Raw genomic sequence first — 26,615 nt, 5'->3', positions numbered from 1 at the left:
GGGAAATAAATGTAACTAGCTCCAGTAGGCTAATCTTTTTGAGTGTGTATTGTACTGTAATATACTGAATTACACACATCGTTCAAACCATGGTAAAGCAGAAGAGAACATGCGATTCTGGTGCGAAACATGAGGCCTACAAAGTTACAAGTATAGGCTAGCAAATTTGATTTTAATTTTGAAATATAAATCAAATCAAATGTAATTTGTCACATGCGCCAAATACAACAGGTGTAGTAGACCTTACAGTGAAATGCTTAAAAAAAGGCCAGATTCAGAAAAGGCCAGACAAGCCCTTAACCAACAATGCAGTTTTAAGAATAAATAAATAAATAATAAATACATTTGTATAATTAGTAGATTGACGCATATATAGCGTCAGAGGAAGGCCCCAAAAATTGTCCAAAAAAAACTCCAGTCACCCAAGTCATAGAGTGTTGTCTCTGCTACCGCACAGCAAGCGGTACTAGACCGCTAAGTCTAGGACCTAAAGGCTCCTTAACAGCTTCTACCCCCAAGCCATAAGACTGCTGAACAATTAATCAAATGGCCAGCCGGACTATTTACATTGACCCCCCCTTTGTTTTTACACTGCTGTTACTCACTGTTTATTATCTCTGCATAGTCATTTTACCCTTACCTACATGTACAAATTACCTCGACTAACCTGTACCCCTGGCGCACATTGTCTCGGTACCGGTACCCCTTGTATATAGCCTTGTTATTGTTATTTTATTGTGTTACTTTTTATTTAATTTGTAATTGTATTTATTTAGTAAATATTATCTTAACTCTATTTCTTGAACTGCATTGTTGGTTAAGGGCTTGTAAGTAAGCATTTCACGATAAGGTCTACACTTGTTGTATGTGCATGTGACAAATAAAATTTGATTTGATATATCTTTCATAATATTTCCCCTAATGTTATTAGCCTACATACTCTCTCACTCTATTTTTGCTTCATTCCTTCCTCGCTTTCAACAGTTAAATGTAAAACGTTTCGTTGTCATAATCTTCATCATTCTAATGTCATCCTTGAATAATATAGGACTAGAATTAGATGCAGAAGGCTAAATAACTGCTATAGCCTACCACCATCGCGCGTTCGCTCTTCTTTCAAACTACCCGTGTGTCACGCCCTGACCGTAGAGAGCTTTTTATGTCTATATTTTGGTTTGGTCAGGGTGTGATTTGGGTGGGCATTCTATGTTCTTTTTTCTATGTTTTGTATTTCTTTGTTTTGGCCGGGTATGGTTCTCAATCAGGGACAGCTGTCTATCGTTGTCTCTGATTGGGAACCATACTTAGGTAGCTTTTTCCCACATGGTTTTTGTGGGTAGTTATTTTCTGTTTAGTGTTTTGCACCTTACAGGACTGTTTTGGTTTCATTTATTCTCTTGTTATTTTGTTTAGTGTTCAGTGTAAATAAAAAACATGAACACTTACCACGCTGCGTTTTGGTCCGACTACTCTTCTTCAGACGACGAAAACCGTTACACCGTGAGTTCTATCGGTTGGAGGTTTTTATCATTCAGCAAAAAAGAGCTTGCGCCCCTCTTAGAATAGTCTATTGGTATAAGAAATGCTAAAAAAGTTACGTCCAGCAAGCTATTTAGTCTAGCTTTTCCTGCATGGGACTCCAAGAGCTAAGGAGCGTTTATTAAGGAGAGGTCAGCGGAGCACAGGTGCTTGCGTACTGCGCAAGAGACAGAGGCTATAAGTTAGAAGCTTATTATGCATAACCCATCACTAATTAGCTAAATATAAGGCTAATAATGTATTGAATTTATTACCTGAAAGAGGTAGGCTAGAACATATATATAGGGCTATGTATCAAATCTAGGAGAGGATTATCTATTTTGTATGCAATTTGAATGGAATTGATGGAGAGAGAGAAAGACTGCGAGAGACTGCTTACACGTGTTTTGATTTGCAGGGGTCGGGAACCTATGGCTCCCGAGCCAGGTGTGGCTCTTTTGATGATTGCATCTGGCTCGCAGATATTTTAATTAAATGATACTGGCCTACGTTGGCCGTTGCTAGGTAAAACAGGTAAACGCCTCCTTTTGAATCAGTCTGCTCGGTCATTAGCTCAAAGCTAACCCTTCGACGAAGAAGATGGCGAAAATAAAAAAAGATGACGAGTATCGTACATTTCAGGACGAATGGACCGAAGAATTCGCCTTTGTGGAGAGAGCAGGTTCTGCGGTGTCTAATTTGCAATGACAAAATTACATCGATGAAACGGTCGAATGTAAAGCGGCACTTCGACACGCGCCATGCTACCTTTGCATCAAGATACCCTGCGGGAGACAGCAGAAAGAAAGCGTGCCAAGAGCTACTGAGCAGGGTGCAAGCTAGCCAGCAGCAACTCCGCGTATGGACCCGGCAAGGTGACTATAATTCCGCTAGCTTTGCTGGATCTTTAGCAATAGTGAGGAACGGAAAACCATTCACAGATGGCGAGTATGCTAAAACGTTCATGCTGGATGTAGCCAATTAACTTTTTGATGATCTTCTGAACAAAGACAAGATAATTAAACGGATACAAGACATGCCTCTGTCGGCAAGAACTGTTCATGATCGTACCATCATGATGGCAAACAAAGTGGAGGAAACGCAAGTGAAGGACATAAATGCAGCGCCGTTCTTTTCCCTGGCTTTGGATGAGTCAACAGACGTGAGCCATTTGTCGCAGTTCAGCGTGATTGCAAGATATGCTGTTGGTGACACACTGCGCGAAGAAAGTCTTGCAGTTCTGCCATTAAAAGGGTCCACAAGAGGTGAGGATTTATTTAAGTCTTTCATGGAGTTTGCTCAAGAAAAAAATCTACCTATGGATAAACTTCTCTCAGTGTGTACTGATGGTGCTCCGTGTATGGTGGGGAATAAAAAAGGATTTGTGGCGCTTCTCCGTGAACATGAAAATAGACCCATCCTAAGTTTCCATTGCATTCTACACCAGGAGGCACTTTGTGCTCAGATGTGTGACAGGCAGTTTGGGGAAGTGATGTCGCTGGTCATTCGTGTGATCAACTTTATTGTTGCTCGAGCCTTAAATGATCGCCAGTTTAAAACACTGCTGGATGAAGTTGGAAATAACTATCCTGGTCTGCTTTTGCACAGCAATGTGCGTTGGTTGTGCGTTGGTTGTCAAGAGGGAAGGTGCTTAGCCGTTTTGCGGCTTGCCTGAAATAAATAAAATATATTATATGGCTCTCACTGAAATAAATTTCAATTTTTTTTGCTTTCATGGCTCTCTTAGTCAAAAAGGTTCCCGACCTAAATTTTAAAGCAAAGATATTCGAGTGATAGGCTTTTTTTTCTGCAGCTGCAAAAAATAAATACAAATCTTTACAATTACAAAACAAGGTGACACCCGAAAGTCAGATGGAGATGGGTAAATTAGAGGCGCATTCGGTCTTTATATTACTGTAGCATAGGCTATGCTGCAGCAAATGTAGGCCTACCTGTCTCACGAAAAAAAGTGACCATGATGAGATGATACAGTAGGTCTACATGCACTGTGAATTGCGCTCCATACAGAGATGGGATGTCTGTCCCCACCCTGAGCGTTGATTCATCATGCAGAGGCTGTAGAGAGGCCAGATTTAGACATTGCATATCCTTTAACAGTTCCATTTCACGCCATGCTGTTCAGACAAATAATTTATAATAATTTACAGTTTTCTCAGTTATTTATCCCGGGAAAAGGGAGTGATTTTGGGAGGTAACCGGGTTCCCGCCATTCAACCCTAGTCATGTTGTCTTAGCTTCACCTTGAAATACAGTGAGTGTGGATAAAGGTGTGATTCGGGTCAACCCTCTGGCGGATTTAACCCAATGAGAGCTCTTTGCTCAGGTCTCCCTGTCAAAGAACTTCTGATGGATTAAATTCGTTAGTGATTGTTTGACAGGGTATGATACAATATATCAGATATAAAGACATAAAAAAAGGCCAGATTCAGTCCGAACCCTTTGACTCTGATTACAAACCCTCAGCCTTGCTCAAGACTTTAGGCTTTTTAAAGCATTCTCAGAGAGTGTATCCCCAGGTAAGTGTTATCTACCCAACAACATGATGGGAATGACATTGGAATTCTCTATATATGGCAAAAACATTTAGATCTAATGTATTGGACTTTGTATTTTATATAATTTTATGTTGCCTTGTTGTGTTTTGGTGTGTTTACAGTGGTAGGGGATGACGATTGCCATAATTACCTCCTACGTTGTAGCCCACACAGGAGTTCTGGTCACAGTATCCAGGAGGTCCAGCCGACCCCACTGGTCCAGGGATACCCGGCCGCCCAGGTGTTCCAGGGTTCCCCGGCCGACCAGATGGACCCTGGCTACCTGTCCGGCCCTGACCTGTTGGTCCTGGAGGAGAGAAAAATGTGGTGAGGAGAAGGCGAAGAAAGGGAGGAGTGTGTTTTAATACAACAAATACATTTTCAATTAACAATGAAGGTTTTAACTTTGAGCTACATTCCGAAGTGAAATCATCATGTGAAATGTTAAGGCAAACCTTTGAAACATGATGGCATTATTATTGTCTTCATTGTAACTAAGAACACTGCATATTGAGGTAGAATTCACCAAGTTAAAGGGGTAGTTCAACCAAATTACACATTGGTTTCCTTACCCATTTGTGGCGCAAATCCCAAACAAGTCACGGGACCGATATTAGCATCATGTCCAAATCATACAAAAGTATCTAAAATGTATTATAAAGCTCAACAAAGTCATTTATAGATGTTTTGAAGATAATGTGCGAAAAATGCTAATATCGGTCCCATGACTTGAATGCGATTTGTGCCGCAAATGATAAAACATTAGCATGTGGAAACAGTGCCAGAGAAACTAAACCAAAGTATGGATTGCTGTCATATCTTATCCATAGACTGCTTACAGGGTAAGGGAACCAATATATAATTTTATAATTTGTGTGAACTATCCCTATAAATCTAGTAGTGTGCTTTGAAATAGAATCCATGATTAGTCCACTGATTGGCCAGACTTCCTCAACTCTCCACAAAAGGAAGATAATCAGCACATTTATCATTACCCAGCAGTCTGTACCAATAAGCATAAGCTTTTGTGTCTTTTCCTCAGACCCAAAATGCTATTATTACTGAGCTGTCTCCATCAGGAAATGCTATGAATATCCTTTTTCAAATATCCTTGGGGGCACTCATCTCCCGCATGCAAGATTCCGAAGTGTTCTCTCAGAGTTCTCTCCTGTGGCCCAACCTGGCAACTGCTTCAGGATTTCAATCAACACACTGTATCAGCTAGACTACAATCAATACAGGAGTCAATAGCTATGCCCTCTAATAAGGTTTCATTAAACCAGTAAGGGCAGCTTAATGAATAACAACCAAAGTAAATTAAATAAAACTCAAGCTACCTTCTCCATTTCATATGTTACCCTTGAATCAAGACGGGAGCGCTTAATCAAAAACAGATCGTATGACTTCCTATTTTCTAATCCACCCGTTTTGGGGGGGGGGGTTCAGCAGGCATTGTTTTGGTTACCTGGGGGTCCGACAGGGCCTCTGGGACCCTGGACTCCTGTGCCTGGGCTTCCCTTGTCGCCCTTCTCTCCTGACAAACCTGGACAGACAGAGACCAAGGGGACACACACTTTGAAAAAATGCAGAGAAGTGGGCATGCTTATCTCCTTTTTGTATTATATCACCACCATTATGTCACCATCAGCACTAAAAGTGTCATGAACAATATTGTTGATCTACCTGTGTAATCATTTTATTCTGATTATATTAGTGTGTCACACCCTTATCTTTTCACCTGTCTTTGTGCTTGTCTCCACCCCCTCCAGGTGTCACCCATCTTCCCCATTATCCCCTGTGTATTTATACCTGTGTTCTCTGTTTGTTTGTTGCCAGTTCGTTTTGTTTCATGAAACCTACCAGCGTTTGTTCCCCTGCTCCTGTCTGTGCTTGCTCCTGTTTTCTAGTCCTTCCCGGTTTTGACCGTTCTGCCTACCCTGCCCCTGCCTGCCATTCTATACCTTGCCCCACCTCACTGGATAAATGTTTTTTGTTATTTTAATACATTTTTTTTACCTCTTTCGTGGTATCCAATTGGTAGTTACAGTCTTGTCCCATTGCGGCAACTCCCATATGGACTCAGGAGAGGCGAAGGTCGAGAGCCGTGCGTCCTCCCAAACACAACCCAACTGAGCCGCACTGCTTCTTGACACAATTCCCGCTTAAACCGTAAGCCAGCCGCACCCTTTGTGTCGGAAGAAACACCGTACACCTGGCGACTGTATCAGCGTGCATTGCGCCTGGCCCGCCACAGAAGTCGCTAGAGCTGCGACCGAGCCTGGACTTGAACCAGGATCTCTAGTGGCACAGCTAGCACTGCGGTGCAGTGCCTTAGACTAATGTGTCACTCGGGAGGCCCTGCCTCACTGGATTATTGACCCCTGCCTGCCCTGTCCCTGAGACTGCCTGCCGTTCTGGACCTTTTGCACCTTCTCTGGATTACTGACCTCTGCCTGCCTTTGACCTGTCGTTTGCCTGCCCCTGTACTAGAAATACATTTTTGTTTCTTCGACACTGTCTGCATCTGGGTCATACCTGAAACCTGATAAATTATGTTTTCTCACGTTACCTGGCAGTATCATTTACTGTAATATCGTCTCCCACAAGCTTATGGCATAAGTTACATGACTATATCTTCACTTGAAAGCTTAAGTTAAATCAGAGTCTTCTCTATACAGTACCTCTGGCTCCTGGTTGTCCATTTTCTCCGTTGGACCCGGGGAACCCTGGTCTGCCCGGGGGCCCCTGCTCTCCCTGTGGTCCTGGGCCGCCCTGCTGCCCGGGCTCTCCTGGGGGACCTGGAACGGTGCGGACGGAGACGGGTGCGCTGGGGATGTGGTTAAGGATGGAGCTGTAGCGAGCCATGTGACCTGTGGGACAGACGTCAGACAGAGGTCAGTGGCGCATGAATGGATGCCAACGGCAAAATACCCTTACACTTTCATAGACAACACTCACATTTTCATGTACTGTATACCCCTTCCACAGAATACACTTACACTCAAAGACACAAGACCTGTGCAATCACACATCCACACACACACAGGAAGAGAGCCAGATGGACGATTTAAAAAATGACTCACTCTGTATCAGCTGCTCACAGACCTGCCGGGCGATTGCTTGGACCGATGCCTGGGATTGCAGGTCACCCTGGAGAGGAAAAAACACATGGTGACATGGCTACACTCCAACCTGTTTTATCGTCCCCACAGGTAAAATATCCTCCACCATTACTTAGGTAGAAAGCCTGCCAGCCATGAATTTGACATCAACTCTTTTAATTGGAAAACATAGCTGTTGTGGCCAAGCCTAGATGTTGCCTTTTGAGCCTTGTCTAAAAACCTTATTAGCAATTCAATGTTTGCTGTTACGGGCGACACCAATCCGTAAAGTACTTAACACTAGAACAATAGCTCTTTAAAATAGAACTGCTGTGAAGTAGAAACCCTTTTTCTACAGCTGAGTTACACGGCTCTAAAGCTTTAGCTTATAAGGTATGCAAAATGTGTTCTGATTGCAGTACAACGTGTGATACTTCTCTTCAGAATATTTGTTGTAATGGCAATTGTTTACTGTCAGACTTTCAGAGAACCCCTATAACCAAAAGCTGAGGAACAGGAATTACTTGAAAGGAGGGCATTACTTGTTTTGAACATTGATGTTAAGAACAGTACTTACGCCACATAATTATATTATACAGAACAAGACTCTGATTTAACTTAAGCTTTCAAGTGAAGATATAGTCATGTAACTTATGCCATAAGCTTGTGGGAGACGATATTACAGTAAATGATACTGCCAGGTAACGTGAGAAAACATAATTTATCAGGTTTCAGGTATGACCCAGATGCAGACAGTGTCGAAGAAACAAAAATGTATTTCTAGTACAGGGGCAGGCAAACGACAGGTCAAAGGCAGGCAGAGGTCAGTAATCCAGAGAAGGTGCAAAAGGTCCAGAACGGCAGGTCCCATCATAAGATATCTCAATTAAATTTAATAAATGCTGTTTTGGCATGAATGGGTGGGTGCCACTGCTGCCAAAGCAATATGTTTGGTATCTCTAAGACTTACTCTTTCTCCCTTCTCTCCTTTGTTTCCGGCAGGACCCTGCAACAGAACAAAAGGCAGAATGACAATGGACAGAAAAGAATGAAGTAAAACTGTACAAATTGTTTGAGTTGTCAATTGCTGTTGTCATCTTTTTCCTTTTTGCTAAGGTCATTATTTGAACCCTGGCATAACCATTTATCTGCAAAGGTCATATAATAACTATGCAGTACCAGTAATTACATAGAGGCACTACTATGTAATAACTACTAACCTTCTCTGGCTCTTGGTCTTTGGTTGGACGATAAGCTGTCCTACAAAATTCATGTCGATAATCTTGCGAGGAAGTTTAACTGAAATTGTGATTTTATTCTCATAACAAGGCATTTCTCATAACAAGGCATCCCATTTGAGGCTAGAAATTTTCTTTCTGAAATTGATTATGGTGACTTAATATACAGTGCATTTGGAAATTATTCAGACCCCTTGACTTTTTCAACCAATTTTTTTCATGTTACAGCCTTATTCTAAAATTGATTAAATTATGTTTTCCTCATCAATCTACACACAACACCCCATTATGACAAAGTGAAAACAGGTTTTTACTTCACTGTATAGTTCCTTAAACTATTTTCCCTGTCTCTAAATATCCCCATCGAACTGTTACCCTCTCTCCCAGATCCTTACACATACACATAGAAATATGGCATATTCCTGACCATGTGACCTGCCCTAGAATAATGCCTTGTGTTCGTTATAGTGTGTAACTTTCGTTGGTCAAGACATGCAGTCAGGAAAAACTCTGGCTCTGATTATGATAGATACACTGTACTGTAGGACTATGTACAATATATTTATATACTATATGGCTTTGCTGTCTCTCAAGACCTCCCTCCCTAATCCTACACAAAGCGGGCAAAGCTGATTGAAATGACATCATACTGACATATCTTGTTGTAATGATGCAATTTCAATCAGTTCCGCTTGCTGGGTATTTCCTCAGCTAGTGGGTCAGCTCTGCTTCAGTAGTAGTAACATGCATGGACATAGAGGTTCAGATAACTCACAGGAGGTCCCTGGTTTCCCAGTGACCCTGGAGGTCCACTTGACCCTGGTGACCCAGGAGCTCCTGGAGTGCCCTGTGGGTGAAACACAAACAAACAAATTGTCATCTCACTGATTGAGCAATCACTCAAACGTACAACGTGTAACTTTAGTTTTTCCAGTGGTAACTTGAGGTACTACAAAACATTTGGCCAAGAAGCAAAAAAGAAAACAGTCACATTCGCCAAGGAGCACAAACAATTAACCTAAAGGGACAATACCTTTGACATGGACGTATTGTAAATTGCAGATTTAATTTTACAATTCATTTACATTAAATCAAATTAATTAATCAGTTCCTGATGCTAAATCCACAAACAATCATACTCACTATAGTCCCTGGAGGTCCTGTTCGCCCCTGGGGTCCATCTTTACCAGGAAGTCCCTGTGGAAAGGTGTTACAAGTACATATTCATGCCTATGAGACTGTGCTATTATGGCAGCTCATATACCACGACTTCATATTCACATAAATCTATTCCTTTTGATTACAATGCTTTCAGAAAGTATTCAAACCCCTTGACTTTATCCACATTTTGTTACGTTACAGTCTTATTCTAAAATGGATTAAACTTTTTTACCCTTCGTCAATCTTCACACAATACCCTATCATGACAAAGCAAAAACAGGTTTTTATACATTTTTGCAAATTTATGAAAAATAAGAAACTGAAATATCACATTTACATAAGTATTCAGACCCTTTACTCAGTACTTCGTTGAAGCACTTTTGCCAGTTATTACAGCCTTGAGTCTTCTTGGGTATGACGCTACAAGCTTGGCACACCTGTATTTGGGGAGTTTTTCCCATTCTTCTCTGTAGATCCTCTCAAGCTCTGTCAGGTTGGATGGGGAGCGTCGCTGCAAAGCTATTTCCAGGTCTTTCTAGAGATGTTAGATCGGGTTCAAGTCCGGGCTCTGGCTGAGCCACTCAAGGGCATTCAGAGACTTGTCCCAAAGCCACTCTTGTGTTGTCTTGGCTGTGTGCTTAGGTTCGGTGTCCTGTTGGAAGGTAAACCTTTGCCCCAGTCTGGGGTCCTGAACGCCCTGGAGCAGGTTTTCATCAAGGATCTCGCTGTACTTTGCTCCGTTTATCTTTCCCTCGATCCTGACTAGTCTCTCAGTCTCTGCCGCTGAAAAACATCCCCACAGAATGATGCTGCCACCACCATGCTTCACCGAAGGGATGGTGCCAGGTTTCCTCCAGACGTGATGCTTAGCATTCAGGCCAAAGAGTTCAATCTTGGTTTCATCAGACCAGAGAATCTTGTTTCTCATGGTCTGAGAGTATTTTAGGTGGCTTTTGGCAAACTCCAAGCGGGCTGTCATGAGCCTTTTACTGAGGAGTGGCTTCCGTCTGGCCACTTTACCATAAAGGCCTGATTAGTGGAGTGCTGGAGAGATGGTTGTCCTTCTGGAAGGTTCTCTCACCTCCACAGAGGAACTCTAGAACTCTGTCAGAGTGACCATCGGGTTCTTGGTCACCTCCCTGACCAAGGTCCTTCTCCCCGATTGCTCAGTTTGGCCGGACGGCGAGCTATAGGAATAGTCTTGGTGGTTCCAAACTTCTTCTCTTTAAGAATGATGGAGGCCAATGTGTTCTTGGGGACCTTCAATGCTGCAGATATTTTTTTATACCTTTCCCCAGATCTGTGCCTCGACACAATCCTGTCTCAGAGCTCTACGGACAATTCCTTCGACCTCATGGCTTGGTTTTTGCTCTGACATGCACTGTCAACTGTGGGACCTTATATGTCCAATCAATTGAATTTACCACAGGTGGACTCCAATCCAGTTGTAGAAACATCTCAAGAATGATCAATGGAAACAGGATGCACCTGAGCTCAATTTCGAGTCTCATAACAAAGGGTCTGAAAACTTATGTAAATAATAACAAAATATGGAAAAAGGGAAGAGGTCTGAATACTTTCCGAATGCACTGTAAACAGACCGACAAGACCTTACCCTTGTTCCTGTTTGTCCTGCTCGACCTGGTGACCCAGGAGACCCAGGAATGCCCTACAACCGTAGAGAGAGAAAACAAAAAGGTGAAAACAAAAAGGCCAGTTAAGGGTATCAGCATGAATACATTTGTATTGACAGGCTCGGATGGTTGGACCATTATCCTAATTCATTACAGATAATTAATGTTGTGAAGCCGGAGCTGTTTGTAATACACAGTCTCTTGTATGACCTTCACAGCCGTCAAAGTCAAATTCCCTCACTCAGACACAACGAGTACTGAATGCCAATGGCATGGCTCAAAGCCTATTACAAACAAAAGTATACATCTCCCAACCTCTACAGTTATTGACAGGATCCATCTTAATTGGCTCAGAGATTGATTATAATGAAAGTGTATTGCATCTTAGGCATGAGTCATTACAACAGAGGGGAAATAGCTATTGTTTTGTAAAAACTGCTGTGATGTCTTGTTACGGTCCAGGCAGGCGCTGCCCATAACCACAGATCTAGGATCAGATTACCCTACCGCCAATGCTCAGATTTACCATTAGGAGGATGGAAAGATATCTGACCCTGTATCAGTGGTTAAGACCAACTTCTACCTTCTCCTCTTATTACCTGTGCAAATCCTTTAATGCATTGAAATAAATCTGACATCACATCAACCAAATGGTAGCAGAAGCTCTTTCACTCAAATTATGCAGCAACTCTCTTACCAGAATTCAGAATGACATGTTCCCATTAACAGCTACCTTACAGAGATAGATATTCAATATGCCATTCAAAAGATCTCCCTTTGGTGCAATGGTGTCATTTGAATGTCATTTGAAGACTGAATGCCATTTTGTGATGAGGGAAAGTGTGTCTGAAAGGGCAGGAAGTGAATGGTGGTCTTTACCTGTATTCCTGGAGTGCCAGCTGCACCCTTCTCACCTCTTTCTCCTGGACCACCCTGAAGTTGAAAAAAACAACAATAAATATCAACAGCAAATATCAAGCTTATTTGGAGGCTATTTCATAAGTTGGGGTCGTCACTATCTGGTCACAGTGTGCGTTCTAACTACAAATGCCATTTGTTTCCCAAACTCTTCCAGTAGCTGTACCTTTACTTATCCCCTACCTGTCACCATAATCCTGAATTAACAACAAATAGATCATGTCTTCAATATAGCACTTCTGTATGTTATACCATCGAATACTTTACCATAGGCTGGCTTAAACATGGCCTTAGTAAAGTTAAGACATCTGGACGTATCCTTTAATATTTTACCTGTCATTCATTAGTCATTGATCTGTTAATGGGTTGGCGCCCCCCCTTGGGTTGTGCCGTGGCTGAGATCTTTGTGGGCTATACTCGGCCTTGTCTCAGGATGGTAAGTTGGTGGTTGAAGATATCCCTCTAGTGGTGTGGGGGCTGTGCCTTGGCAAAGTGGGTGGGGTTATATCCTTCCTGTTAGGCCCTGTCCGGGGGTATCATCGGATGGGACCACAGTGTCTCCTGACCCCTCCTGTCTCAGCCTCCAGTATTTATGCTGCAGTAGTTTGTGTCGGGGGGCTAGGGTCAGTTTGTTATATCTGGAGTACTTCTCCTGTCTTATCCGGTGTCCTGTGTGAATTTAAGTATGCTCTCTCTAATTCTCTCTTTCTCTCTCTCTCTCGGAGGACCTGAGCCCTAGGACCATGCCTCAGGACGACCTGACATGATGACTCCTTGCTGTCCCCAGTCCACCTGGCCGTGCTGCTGCTCCAGTTTCAACTGTTCTGCCTGCGGCTATGGAACCCTGACCTGTTCACCGGACGTGCTACCTGTCCCAGACCTGCTGTTTTCAACTCTCTAGAGACCGCAGGAGCGGTAGAGATACTCTTAATGATCGGCTATGAAAAGCCAACTGACATTTACTCTTGAGGTGCAGTTGACTTGCTGCACCCTCGACAACTACTATGATTATTATTATTTGACCATGCTGGTCATTTATGAACATTTGAACATCATGGCCATGTTCTGTTATAATCTCCACCCGGCACAGCCAGAAGAGGACATAGCCTGGTTCCTCTCTAGGTTTCTTCCTAGGTTTCGGCCTTTCTAGGGAGTTTTTCCTAGCCACCGTGCTTATACACCTGCATTGCTTGCCGTTTGGGGTTTTAGGCTGCGTTTCTGTACAGCACTTTGAAATATCAGCTGATGTACGAAGGGCTATATAAATAAATTTGATTTTGATTTGATTTAATACCAATGCAGGTGTAACCCAGTACTTCATATTTGACTGTTCTGTTTACAGTCTATTAGGTTACGATACATCCTCCCACCTTTACGGCTTACGTTTAACAACATCCCTTGGGCGAGAAAGAATCAAGATCTGAGTATTACAACAGCTTTTAAAAGGTAGACTTTATAGCATGCCTAGGTAAATCGGGGACTGTAGCTACTGTATGTTATGTGTGTTGGGATACTAGACTCCTCAAATATGTGCAGTATTAGAAGGTGTGTGTCTGAACTAATGTATGTGAATGAATGTGTGTGTGTGTATGCGTGTTTTACCGGAGGGCCCATGATGGTACGTCCGCTGGGCCCCTGGGGTCCAGGAGGCCCCTGCAGCCCAGGAGTACCAGCGTCCCCAACTGGACCTATCGGTCCCTATCACAGAGACAGAAGAACACATTGATAAAGTAGATTAGAATATAGTTAACATTTTACTGTAGTTCTAGTTAAATTCCCTGCTTTCTACAGTTATTACAACAATCTAGTATCACTGGAACAAACAGAGGAAATTCACACCAAATTACAAAGTACAATCTCACTGAACAGTAGAACTGTAAAAAAAAATGTATTTACATATAGGCCAATAATAAGATAAGATCGTCACCAGACAACATTTTAATCCACGGCCTCCCGGGTGGCGCAGTGGTCTAGGGCACTGCATCGCAGTGCTATGCTGCGCCACCAGAGTCTGGGTTCGCGCCCAGGCTCTGTCGCAGCCGGCCGCGACCGGGAGGTCCGTGGGGCGACGCACAATTGGCTTAGCGTCGTCCGGGTTAGGGAGGGTTTGGCCGGTAGGGATATCCTTGTCTCATCGCGCTCCAGCGACTCCTGTGGCGGGCCGGGCGCAGTGCGCGCTAACTGAGGGGGGCGGGTGCACGGTGTTTCCTCCGACACATTGGTGCGGCTGGCTTCCGGGTTGGAGGCGCGCTGTGTTAAGAAGCAGTGCGGCTGGTTGGGTTGTGCTTCGGAGGACGCATGACTTTCGACCTTCGTCTCTCCCGAGCCCGTACGGGAGTTGTAGCGATGAGACAAGATAGTAATTACTAGCGATTGGATACCACGAAAAATTGGGGAGAAAAGGGGATAAAATTAAAAAAAAACAAAATAAAAAAAAAAACATTTTAATCCACCATCTGCCTGACCACCTTCCTCTGATCAAGCCATAAACTGTCCCTCTCCATCTTTGGAGGATGCATGCACTCACATGATCTGGCCACTATTGGTTAACCTAGCCAGTGGTGGAAAAAGTACCCAATTATCATACTTGAGGTAAAGTAAAGATACCTTAATAGAAAATGACTCAAGTAAAAGTGAAAGTCACCCAGTAAAATACTACTTGAGTAAAAGTCTAAAAGTATTTGGTTTTAAATATACTTAAGTATCAAAAGTAAATGTCATTGCTAAAATATACTTAAGTATCAGTAAAAGTAAAAGTATAAATCATTTCAAATTTGCTTATATTAAGCAAACCAGACGGCATCATTATTATTATTTCTTATGGATAGCCAGGGGTACACTCCAACACTCAGACATAATTTTATACACCTGTCAGCAACGGATGTGGCTGAAATAGCCTAATCCACAAAATTGTATATATTTTATTCCATACAACTGCCTTCATCCTTTATACATTACCTGACCCAGGTCTGGGTGTCTGAGAGGGGGCTTTAGTCTAACTCAGTGATTTAACTGCAAATCAGAGACCCGCGAGGCTGCTCTCTGTCTGTCTTGTCGTGAGCCTACCAGTCGCAGGTCATTGACTTTCATGGGGGCACGTTGCATCTCCAATGAATATGAAATTCATGAGAGTAGAAAGACCGCATGGGTGCACTGCGAGGACGGCTGCATTACAAGGACCTTTACATGCTATAATAACACCCCATTCAAACACCAGTACAATTTTCTGGGACTTTCAAGACCCATGCAATCCAAGTCTAATAGCATGAGAGAGTGAGAAATGAATAAAAGATTAGAACTTTGCAAAGGGCATTTACAGAAAGAGTGGGTTTTCAGCCTAGCAGTATACAAGGGATATTTTATGGAAGAGAGGTATCCAAGAGAGTATGTGTCTGGTATCCATCAATGAGGGTATGTGTCTGTCCCCCCACCCACCCACTGAGTGCTTGTGGAATTGTTACAAGCTGCATTGACTTTCATTGTGTTTTTATTTACATGAGTGTGTGTGTGTGTGTATACACTGTACCACAGCTCCTGGTTCTCCACGGTCCCCTCTCCCTCCTCTGATCCCAGGTCCTCCCTGTTGATAACACAAACACCCACACACCCTCTGTCACACTCCATCAACATAAGGACCACAGACCTTAAAGACACACACTATCAACACATCCTAAACACACTATCACACATCGGGTGTATGTACTCTCCATCCCCATATGTCACACTGTGTTCTGTTCATCAGCCACTGAATGCAATGAATGCATTCCTAGCTCAACAACAGCTGTAAGTAACACATGATGCTGATTAAGGAGAGAAGGAGGGTCCTCACAGGGGGTCCAGTGGGGCCAGGGGGACCTTTGCTTTCCTGGCTGCAGGTGCAGGCACGGGGCATGGCAGGACAGTCCTCCTCCTTCCTCTTAGAGATGAGACAAATACCACCATGACATGACAATACATGCAACACAAGAGTACAATGGCCTAATGATTATGATAATGACCAAAGCATAATGATAAGGACGATAATGCTAAAACAAATAATAGGATAAGGACCTTATGATAACACAATAACAAGATGACACAATATGACATCTATGACACGATCCTACAACATCCTACGACACATTACAACAAAGGTTAAGGTCATCCCACGTCAGTCAGTAGATGAGATCAGGAGTGAGGCGTGAACTCACCAAACCAGGAAGCTCACAGCACTTGTCTCGGCTGGCCCAGGACGTGCTGCAGACGATGTCAAACGACTGCAGTTGAAACTGAGGACAAAAAGAGCAACAAACACACACACATCTTTTTTTACATTCACTACAAACATGTTGTTACTTGACTAATAGTATCTTGATAGAACTAGCAGCAAGCTGTGAATCTCCTAAATAAGACCTGAGAGAAAGTATTATAATTATTCAGTATTACGCATTGCTAACAGAATTGTTGCACATCTCTTATTGAGGAGGAAGAATCTATCAATAATTGGTCTCTCAAAACAGATTGCTCTGTTTTCTCCTGTGCTGAAAATGATCAAGCCTATCAGAGAGTACTATTACTACTAGAGAGCTATTAGAGTACTACTAGAGAGCTATTCCTGTATGAGGATATCTGGGCTATTTATGGAACTGGGAGATTGGATATGAAAAGTACAGTTGTTTATTTGACTTGTTTCTATTTAGTGGAAAATAGATCTTGACATGCTGATGTGATTATACTTCATTCAAACTCTCTGTCTTAATGCTGTTATAAGAATTCATAACCTAGGTCATAGGTAGTTTATCACCACTCTATTGAATACTCCATGACACTAAACACCATACTGTATGTTAGAATTCAGCCCGACTGCACATAAAATAAGAAGAATCAAGGGGTAAAATGCATAGAAATCTAATTACGGAATATTGACATGGATATTGAATGGGGATGTCCAAAGAACTACAGTATATTCTAGTAATTCTACATCGATGTCAAAACATCTTCTTGTATACCCTCTCTGATCTATCTGTCACAGCTTACCGGTGCAGAGCTGTCCTTCTTCCCCCTGGAGCGCACCATGCGTCCCAGCACCTCCAGGCCATCCGTGGTGATGTTGCCTGCCGCGTTGATGGCCTTCTCCCCTACTAGCTTACAGTCAATGACAGCCTTGGCGCTGGTCTTGCTAATAGCCATGTGTAGCTACAGGGAAAATGAAGAACCAGGCCTGGGTTCAAATACTATTTTAAATTTTTCAAATACTTTGAGCATTTGCCAAAGCCTGCCTGGTGTGCCAGTTCGGCAGGGTTTACACTTTTGTGGCTATTCTATTGGTTCCATGGCGCCAGGCAAGCTCAATCCTAAACACAGCTAAATTATCCTAAATGATTTGAAATAGTATTTGAACCCATGTCTGTTTGGAACACAGACGCAGTGCGATTGAAACATCTTATATGCGCGTCTCAATAAATCACTGGGGAGCATTAAAGAGTTACGGTTTCAGAAAACAGACTGAGGTTCAAAGAGACACAGGCTGTAAAATAAGGACAGATTTCTGCGCGAGCATTCCACTAGTCACCCGAAACAAAAGAGTCAGTTTTGAAGTCGGGGGATTTCAGATGTTTTTCTACCTTTGACACGTCAAGCTTCTACTGTATGCTTCGTTGGAAATGGGATGTCTCGTGGGGGAAATATATGGGGGAATTTCAAGACATTACTCAAGCAAATATCTATTCATACCTGATTATCAACTGTGAATGTGTGTCTTTATGAAACAGCACTTTCAGCTTTGTTTGACATTGGTGCATTACTATGTTAAAGCGCTGATAAGGATGGAACTGTAGCATTTCCTTTGTATTTACCTATTTTTTTCGACAAAAACAGATTCCCGATGAATCATTTGAATTAAGCGTCTTAAAAAAACACCCACTGCAATGCAAGGAGTCAGAGAAGTATCTAGCCGTTAGTCAAGTCTTCTTGAGAGGTAATCTAAAATATTACCACATTATCACCAAGCCTGATGGGCGAAGTGCTGACAAGATGACACATGAGAATACTTATGGATTGGCAGGGGAAAGAATTGCAGTAATCACTGGTGATAATTTGCTGAGGAAAAAGGCAACAGTGGGTTACATGAATCCAGGCCATAGTCACTTTCAGTCACATCAATTTCCTCCTCCCTGCATAGTTTAGTTTGTTTAGCTTGTTTGAAAGTGGCTATGATTCAAATTTGCATTCATTATCCTGGCAATATTTCTGGTGCCAGCTTCATTCCACATGGTTAGCATTTTTTAAAATATGTTATTTTATTTCAGCAGATAGCAAGTGAAATATGATGGGCATTTCTTATGAACATCATAATGGCACAGTACTACCCACACTATATATTAATGCACTATATATTAATGCTAGTGGCTCAGTTGGTAGAGCACAGTGCATGCACCACTAACGGTTGTGGGTTCAATTCCCACTGGGGGAACCCGTATGCATGAATAAAAGCATCTGCTAAATGGAATATTATATTATTATTGTGCAGCAAAAAAGTTGAAACTATTTGAATAGTCAAAACATAAGTGATTTAAAAACGTCATCAAAAAAGGTAGGTGTTTGTTTCAGGTGCTACGTCTGACTCATGGATGATAATGTAAGTAGCCAAGCAAAGTTTTGGCATCAATAGAAAGAGGATGATTATGACATTGGCAAGTGGGTGAATATCCTCATTCACTTAAGCAGCAGGCCATGGATGTGGGCAAAGGTATTGTTAGAACATAGGAGTCTACAGGCATGTCTCAGGCCTAAGGTATTGTTAGCCCTGATAACATAGGAGTCTACAGCCATGTATCAGGGCAAAGGTATTGTAAGCTCCACTGATAGCCAGACAAGAGTGACTTAACATCACTCAACAAGCTGGCTTACAGCCAGGAAGCAGGACATCCCCTGAAGTGTTAGGGTGATGTTGCAGCAGCGTTGCACTGAGGAAGTGAGATAACAAAGAGTGTTTTTGAACTTTGACCTTGTGGAAACTGCCGTAGAAGAGCTTCTTGATCTCAGGTCCCTCGAAGGTCACAGTCTGAAACTGTCCTTTGTAGTCATGGTTGAAGAAGGTGAGGGTCTTGCCACCGTCTAGCGTTGGAAAGAGAACGTTTGCCTAACTTTCTGCAGTTTCATAACATATTCAGTACAAACTCGAAAATAGTGAGGAATGTTCTCGTTTCAAATAGAGGAGGCATGGACGGTTTACTAGACATGTAGCCTACTATACATAAAGAAAATGTTTCAACATACGAATGATTTACACACAAATCATTGTGCTGCTCACAATTGATATATGAGCAGAGACACCAGGCAAAATGTCCATTGCTTTGCCTATCTTATGACAGCAACCAAACAATGTGAACTTGACACACGGTCCCAGCTAAGACCCAGCCCCGTCCCCCGGCATCCTACTCACTGTCCAGGATGAGGCCCACAAGGGGCTCGTTGTCCTTGTTGAGGATCTCCCACAATGCAAAGGGCTCCTTGGGCGTTTCAGGCAGCAGGCGGAACAGCATAGTGATGGTGTAATCGGAGGGCAAACCCTCGGGGTGGATAAACCTGGGGTGGAAAGTTCCCAGAACAATAGGCTCTAGTCTGAACGTACAGTGGCTTTTGTTGTAGCACCTTCACAGAGTTCAACTGCTATCAAACACCATTTCAAAAGCTGTTTCAACTTGCCAATTCAATTCTTTCAATAGTGTCATTCAATTCTAAAAAGAGGTTAAGCGCAGGAAGCTATTGTTTCTTCATACTGTATATGTATCACATTTGCTGCATTATAATTTGAGAATGAGACACAAAATGACTATGTTTTCTGTGATGTGGGATTGTTGCAGAAATACACCAGGTGAGGGCAGCTGTCTGTCATTATCACCACCTCTTCATTGTAATTTTCAGGCCAAGTGACAGGAAAAGAGGATTCAATTCAGGGGAGTAGAGTAAGTTGTATGTTGTAAGGTGTTGTTTATGTTATCATTGGGTAAGTGGTGCCAAAACTTACCGCTGTCATAGAGTAGCTTTACCTGTATCATGCTCATTGTACTCACTGACGTTTTGTCGCTTTGGACAAGAGTGTCTACTAAATTCTACATGATTGATAGAAGGCAATGTACTGTAATGCCTTTTAGTTAAGATGCTAGTGTCCATACTTGGTGGGCTGGGCAAGGAGGGAGTTGTTGTGCAGGCGGAAGCAGGGGAAGCTGTTGAAGGTGCCAGGCTCCATGGACACTCCTGATACATGTCCATACATACCCTCCACCAGGCCAAACATCTCCATCATCCTGAAACCTGCAGCCACAACATAAACAACCATGAGTTGGTTTAAAAGCAGACATGTCCATGCACAGTACTAGTGACAAGTAAAAATAATCCGTTTTTTAATTGTGACTGGCTGTTTTGATCATGACTTCTCAATTCTGAGCTTCTACTTCTTATCATTAAGATATTCTGACTTACATGTGCACTCGGAAAGAGGCCATTTCACGTAGTCTTAAGTCCAGAGTTTGCACTTATCTGATGTGCAATTAGCAGGAGTCAACTGTACTGTACCTGTTCAGTTTACAGTGATTTTGTGCATAACAGTTATACTGGGGTCATAACTAGTCAACGGGTCTGAGAGTAGAGAGGCCTTGACTGTGCCCTGTGTGCCAGGACACATGAATAAGTAAGTATGCTCCAGTCTCTAACCTGGCAAGGTACTGCCACTCATCGCCACCGAAGGACAAGCTGAAAGACAAAACATTTATGTCACTGCATGGATTAAAATACACACAATAATATGCCCCCTGTGCTTTTAAATAACAGATTTAGATTTTGCTCCTGTAGGACTCACTGGCAGTGGCAGCCTCACAAACAAAAGTGACCAGCTTTTCCTCAATTTTCTTGAAGGCGTCTAAATCATCCACAAAGAAAACGTGTCTCCCGCTAGGCTTGCTGGCGATGCTCACCAGCTCCCCGTAGTCCGCATCCGCAAAACCAATGGCAAAAACAATGTACCCTGTGAAGAAGGTAAGCATACAGTATTGCCAATAGTGTGTTATGTACATGCCTAACTAAAACATTTTGTTGGATTAACATATACAGATACTTTTTTGTGTTGTAGAATGTTCTTTTCATGTACCACAATCTATTCAATTAAATTATTGCATCATGTGCCTCACCTTCCATCTGCATCTCTTTGGAGACCTTGTTGACATCGTCCTGAGAGCGCCCGTCAGTCAACACCACCAGCACTTTGGGGATGCCCCTCCGGATACCACCTCCCACTGTGAAGATGGTGTCTTTCACATGCCGGATGGCTAGCCCTACAGTAAGAGAATTAGAGGGAGGGATGGAGGGAGAGAAAGAGAGAGGGAGGAAAGGAGGGGAAGATAAAGAAAGGAGTTACACTCACAGCAATATCGACAGCAGGATATAGCCAGGTTCCTTGGTAGAGGATCGTGGTGTTGGGTTATCACTATCACTGCAAAAATATTCAGCAACAACACATTTTCTTCGTTATTATTCCCACCCCACCTGCAACAATACACATTACACACAAATACAGCATATTCAAAGGAGAACACAATGCAACAATTAGCATTACCAAGCAGACTTCTTCGTTGCACCCGTTTGAGAAAAAAAACATTGTTAGATGAATGCATTATCGCTCCCCTTGGGGATCCACTGATTAATGACAGCATCTCACTGTTCTTCGGAAGCCAGGCTTGATTACTCTGGCCTGCTTGATTACAATGACTGATTATTTTTCAGCAGGTTACAAAAGGAAAGTCAATAAAGGGTATTTCTGTTCATCTGGCATCTACAGCTGTCTCAATGGGATTCAGTCATCCTGTTACTTTACTGTTATGGTAGTCCATTTAGACATGCAAAAAAAAAGAAGAAAAAGAAACTTAAAGGGAAACTCCAAAATATTTCTACTTCATATTCATCATCTCCAGCACCACCCCAACATCAACATACTATGTCAAAATGGTGCGTTTCTATGTTTTGTCGAAAAGAAGATAAGTGTTTCCAATGACTTCATCGGTGTGCGTCGTGTGATTTTGACCAATTGTGAGTAGGCATGTACTACTAATAACCTACTAATTGTCTACTAATTGGTTGATGATGTCATTGGAAGCACTTATCTTCCTCTATTTTTTTTACTACAAAACATAGAAAAGTGCCATTTTCACATATGTTGATGTTGGGGTGGTGCTGGAGATGTTGAATATGAAGTATTTTTTTGTTGTTTTTTTTCCTTTAATGTATGCTTCAGAGTAATAGTATGAAACTCTACATTGGTAGAGAGTGAATAAGGTTTGACAAAGGTTTGCCTTGATGGTCAAAACATTGCTTTAAATATAGTGAATAAGGCCCGTCCACTTGCCTGTCTTGGTGTTCCCTCCCTTATAGGAGATGCGGTTAATGGCCTCTAGCAGCCTCTCCTTGTTGTCGTACGAGTTAAGTTTGAACTCGGTTCTGGCATCGTCACTGAACTGGACAATGGCAACCTGATGGGAGAAAGATATTTTGAGTTCAATTGAAAATGTGGCATTTCAGAGTTTTGTGTGTGTGTGTGTGTGTGTGTGGGGGGGGGGTAGTAAATGAGTGGACTAATAATGGACAGCATAAATGTATTGTTCATAAAAGCACACATGACACATAGTCAAACAAAGGTGTTCCAAGACCATTTATGACAATTTATTTGAGTATATCACTTCCAAGATGAAGTAAAATACTGTACAGATGTAGGATCGTAATTTGAGCCAGTTTGGTACAGCAGGAAAATAATCCTGCAGCAACAGGAAATAGGAAGTATTATGTGGATTATAATTAATGGACATTTTTGTAGAGATTGATACAATTTACAAGGGAAAATAAAGTCTGAAATGTCAAACTTCAGAAGCCTTTTTAAACCTCAAATACACTACAAGTTTTATATTTCCTGGATTTCAGGAAAGTTCTCCTGCAACAGGGTGATCCAATTAAGATCCTACATCTGTAAGTGCTAGCTGGCCACAGAACCATTGGTTGGTCGAGTCAATATTTACCTGAGTACCATCTGGTCCAATGATGTCGAGGGCTCCTGTGGTGCTGTACAGGAAGCGGATGATTTTCAGGAAGTTGTCATCCCCGATGCTCCAGGAGCCGTCCACTAGGAATGCCAGGTCTGCCTTGGCCGCCTTGCAAACTGTCAGGAGAGAAAAAGGGAGAGAGAGGAGAGAGAAAGAGAGAAGTACATAAAAGTAGGCGCAGGGAGGAGGAAGAATGTTGAGATGAGGAAAGAGGGGAGAGGGATGAGGAGTGAGAAAAGGAGAAGAGGAGAGGGTAGAGATTGGAAGAGTGAGAGAAAGTAGTACACAAACAGAGAAAGAGACAGAGGGAGACAGAAAAGGACATTTCCATTTCCAAGCCAATTAGAACATGCTCTTATCAAGGGCAATTTAAATTCAGTGCATACAATAAGAGTTCTGATAGACAGCATATATTGAGGTAATACAAACGGACACTAGCCTCAGCAGGCAGCAGTGGAAGAATCACAATGGAGAGTGGAGAGAGCGTTCTCTTTCTCCACAGGTTACGAGAGAGGAGCTGTGATGATTGGCAATTATCTCAACAACTTCCCTCTCATACCAGGGCCAGCCAGGGTTAGATTGACCAGTATAACACCTAAGTTCCTGTTGTTTGCTTTCTTTTTTTGTTCTGTTCTGCTCTGTGATTTTCAAAGGAACCAAAGACAATAACCAAGTTGCTAGTAGGTGGGATGCAAAGTGAACTAAAAGTTGCATTTGTTGATATTTCCCATGCCAACAATAACAATAATAATAAAAAAAAAAACGAATTACAGGCTTTAAAATGGACTTGGTCTAAGTTCCAACAGAAAGGGGAGTGAGTTTTCAATTCACTTTTACAAAACTCATCCCAGAAAACTGTGTAGGAAGAAAGGAAACTGCTAAGATTATTGTTGTCAAAAACAGCAAATAAAGGTAAACTTTTACTTATTTTCTACACGTTATATCTTCAGATAATATTATGTTGAATGTGTTCGTTGGAGAATTGTAAACTATGAAATATTCTGACTTGATACAAGACTGTAACACAAGTTCCGGCTTACAGTATTATCTCAGACTCAAAAGCTCATAATGGGACCATTTTTGGAAGTCTGAAAAGATTTGTGATTATTCCAAAAGCACATTAAACAGCTTTACTATCATTTCAGACGTCTGTAGTCATGACTGCAATAGACACTGCATATATGAACTTGTATTAGATACACAAATTTGTGTCAGGAGTCATTTGACGTTTGAATGTCAGTCAGGGACCGGTTGAAAATTGACCCCGCAACTTGACAGAGTGATTTCCATGGTAACTGCCTGTTCTTGTAACGGCAGTCTATCTCTTCCTCCTCTTCGGACGAGGAGAGGCGAGAAGGATCGGAGGACCAATATGCAGAGTGGTAAGTTTCCATGATTTTAATATCCACGAAAACAAGATACAATACAAAATAACAAAAGAACTAACCGTAACAGTCCCGTGTGGCACAAACACTGACACAGGAAACAAACACCCACAAACCAAACGTGAAACCCAGGCTGCCTAAGTATGATTCTCAATCAGGGACAACGATTGACAGCTGCCTCTGATTGAGAATCATACCAGGCCGAACACAAAACCCCAACATAGAAAAACACACATAGACAACCCACCCCAACTCACGCCCTGACCAAACAAGGGAAATAAGGTCAGGAACGTGACAGTTCTGAGGGCTCTCTGATTTACCTTCAATATCTTTAGTCCTGACTGCACTAGTGCTAGTTATTCCATTGGGGGCATTGCCTGGAAGTCAAAGCCCTTCAAATTTCCTTGAGCACCAAACAAAATGATGTTAAGGTTAATGCCACTCAAAGTGAGTTGCACGCAAATATATGTGTAGATAATCTACCATAGGGGATATCTCTACAGTATATATTCGCCAATGCCTAGTGACTTGTGAGCATTCGGGTGCAAAATGGCTACGATACACCACACAGGTAGATGTTTACAGTGGTGGTGTACAGTATGAGTTCCCTTTACCCTATTTAGGTACATGAAGTGATTTTGAGACAAAGCAAAAAGCACTATAGCTTACTAAATAAAATACAGACCTAAAGTATTTCTCTCCAGCAGCCCACCCAAGATATTACTAGGGAAAACACTGATGACATAAGTACTGGTCACCAGATAGGAATGGAGTGGAAATACCCTCTTATTAGAAGAATGCACCACAATAGGACCCACAGGTATTTGTTAACAACAGGTCTTTTATCTTACCTTCCTTGACTGAGGGTATACTGGGAGGAGCGGTCGTAGTGGGTGGTCTGGTGGGTGCCGGGGTGGGAACAGGGACTGCATGAAAGCAATGACATAAGACACACACACATCATTATAACATCCTTATTACATGTCTATGTCACCTCACCTGACAAACATGCTTGGTGATGCTTTCATTTACAGTATAAAAAAAAATCTTCACCTCATTGATACTACCATCAAACATAATATATATAATCAGTCGGATGATAGAAGAATCAGAAGGAATTAAGAGAGTAAATCCGAGATGGTAACTTATGCTTAGCAGCATGTTTAGTTTATGATTAAGTTACCCATGTAATTTTCTAGCTTGATCACTACCAACAGCGGCAGTCAAATTGAAATGAATTGTACCGTTTTTTTCTATCTCAGAAACCCTGCTGAAAACCACATAGACTTTATCGCCGTAGTAATTCAGCTACCTCAAACTGGGAATTACTTTTGATGGCAGCTTGGGGAAACGCAGGGCAATTTAAAAAGGCCTTTAAGCTGTAATCTGTATCAAAACAAAGCTATAAATCGGTGTCTAAACTCAACGTAAATCAACTCAATGCAAACAAATGCCTGGTCGAGAGTGCCTTGATTACTGTTGTGAGTTGGCCACAGACCCAATCACAATTCACTCTTAATCAAATCAAATCAAATACTATTGGTCACATACACATGGTTAGCAGATGTTAATGCGAGTGTAGCGAAATGCTTGTGCTTCTAGTTCCGACAGTGCAGGGAGGCATTAAAGTGCCTCCCAGGAGGCTAATAATGTTGTGAAAATGTTGTGATTGTCTGTAAATCATGCGGCTGTATGTTTGGTTTGGATAATGTTCTAAGAATGTTGCTACAGTCTAGAGGGAATCATTTTTAGTACAAGTATGTTCTCAGTGTTTTGTCCATGTTGAGAAATGTGTAAATTGTTGTAAACATTGTAAACATTGTGACAATGTTGTAACTATGCTGTAAGAATAGTATGTCTCAAGTTGGTTGTAGTAGTACTGTATGTCGCATGTAGAGTAAAGAATACTAAGCATCTAGACCTACGGGTAGGCAACTAGATTCAGACACTGGTCGTTTTTTGTCGAAAAAATGGTCGGAGGGCCGGAACATAATTCTAATAATTTGTACACTGCAAATTGACCACAACTAAGCCCAAAA

General features: G+C 42.1%; 1 protein-coding gene across 5 annotated transcripts in view; it reads right to left on the bottom strand.

Annotated features, from left to right (window-relative positions):
• LOC139558960 (collagen alpha-1(XIV) chain-like) overlaps nt 1-26,615 on the bottom strand; it is a 95,389-nt gene that overhangs the window by 9,835 nt on the left and 58,939 nt on the right. For 4 of the 5 annotated variants that reach the window (XM_071374498.1, XM_071374494.1, XM_071374495.1 and 1 more), the window contains 23 exons: nt 25,428-25,502; nt 23,168-23,307; nt 22,504-22,627; nt 21,293-21,436; nt 20,965-21,129; nt 20,820-20,858; nt 20,282-20,420; nt 19,549-19,691; nt 19,111-19,220; nt 17,142-17,300; nt 16,316-16,393; nt 15,955-16,041; nt 15,652-15,705; nt 13,728-13,823; nt 12,087-12,140; nt 11,189-11,242; nt 9,556-9,609; nt 9,188-9,259; nt 8,145-8,180; nt 7,157-7,223; nt 6,755-6,943; nt 5,539-5,616; nt 4,225-4,380 (listed from right to left, as the gene is read on the bottom strand). In XM_071374498.1, the coding sequence (XP_071230599.1) occupies nt 4,225-4,380; nt 5,539-5,616; nt 6,755-6,943; nt 7,157-7,223; nt 8,145-8,180; nt 9,188-9,259; nt 9,556-9,609; nt 11,189-11,242; nt 12,087-12,140; nt 13,728-13,823; nt 15,652-15,705; nt 15,955-16,041; nt 16,316-16,393; nt 17,142-17,300; nt 19,111-19,220; nt 19,549-19,691; nt 20,282-20,420; nt 20,820-20,858; nt 20,965-21,129; nt 21,293-21,436; nt 22,504-22,627; nt 23,168-23,307; nt 25,428-25,502 (2,313 nt within the window). The remainder of the gene's footprint in view (nt 1-4,224; nt 4,381-5,538; nt 5,617-6,754; nt 6,944-7,156; nt 7,224-8,144; nt 8,181-9,187; nt 9,260-9,555; nt 9,610-11,188; nt 11,243-12,086; nt 12,141-13,727; nt 13,824-15,651; nt 15,706-15,954; nt 16,042-16,315; nt 16,394-17,141; nt 17,301-19,110; nt 19,221-19,548; nt 19,692-20,281; nt 20,421-20,819; nt 20,859-20,964; nt 21,130-21,292; nt 21,437-22,503; nt 22,628-23,167; nt 23,308-25,427; nt 25,503-26,615) is intronic. The other variant, XM_071374497.1, reaches the window with a different exon arrangement.

Source organism: Salvelinus alpinus, chromosome 29 (assembly GCF_045679555.1).
Source record: "Salvelinus alpinus chromosome 29, SLU_Salpinus.1, whole genome shotgun sequence".
NCBI classification, from domain to species: Eukaryota; Metazoa; Chordata; class Actinopteri; order Salmoniformes; family Salmonidae; genus Salvelinus; species Salvelinus alpinus.
The sequence above is the reverse complement of the archived record's forward strand: the minus strand, read 5'-3'. Positions and strand labels throughout refer to the sequence as shown.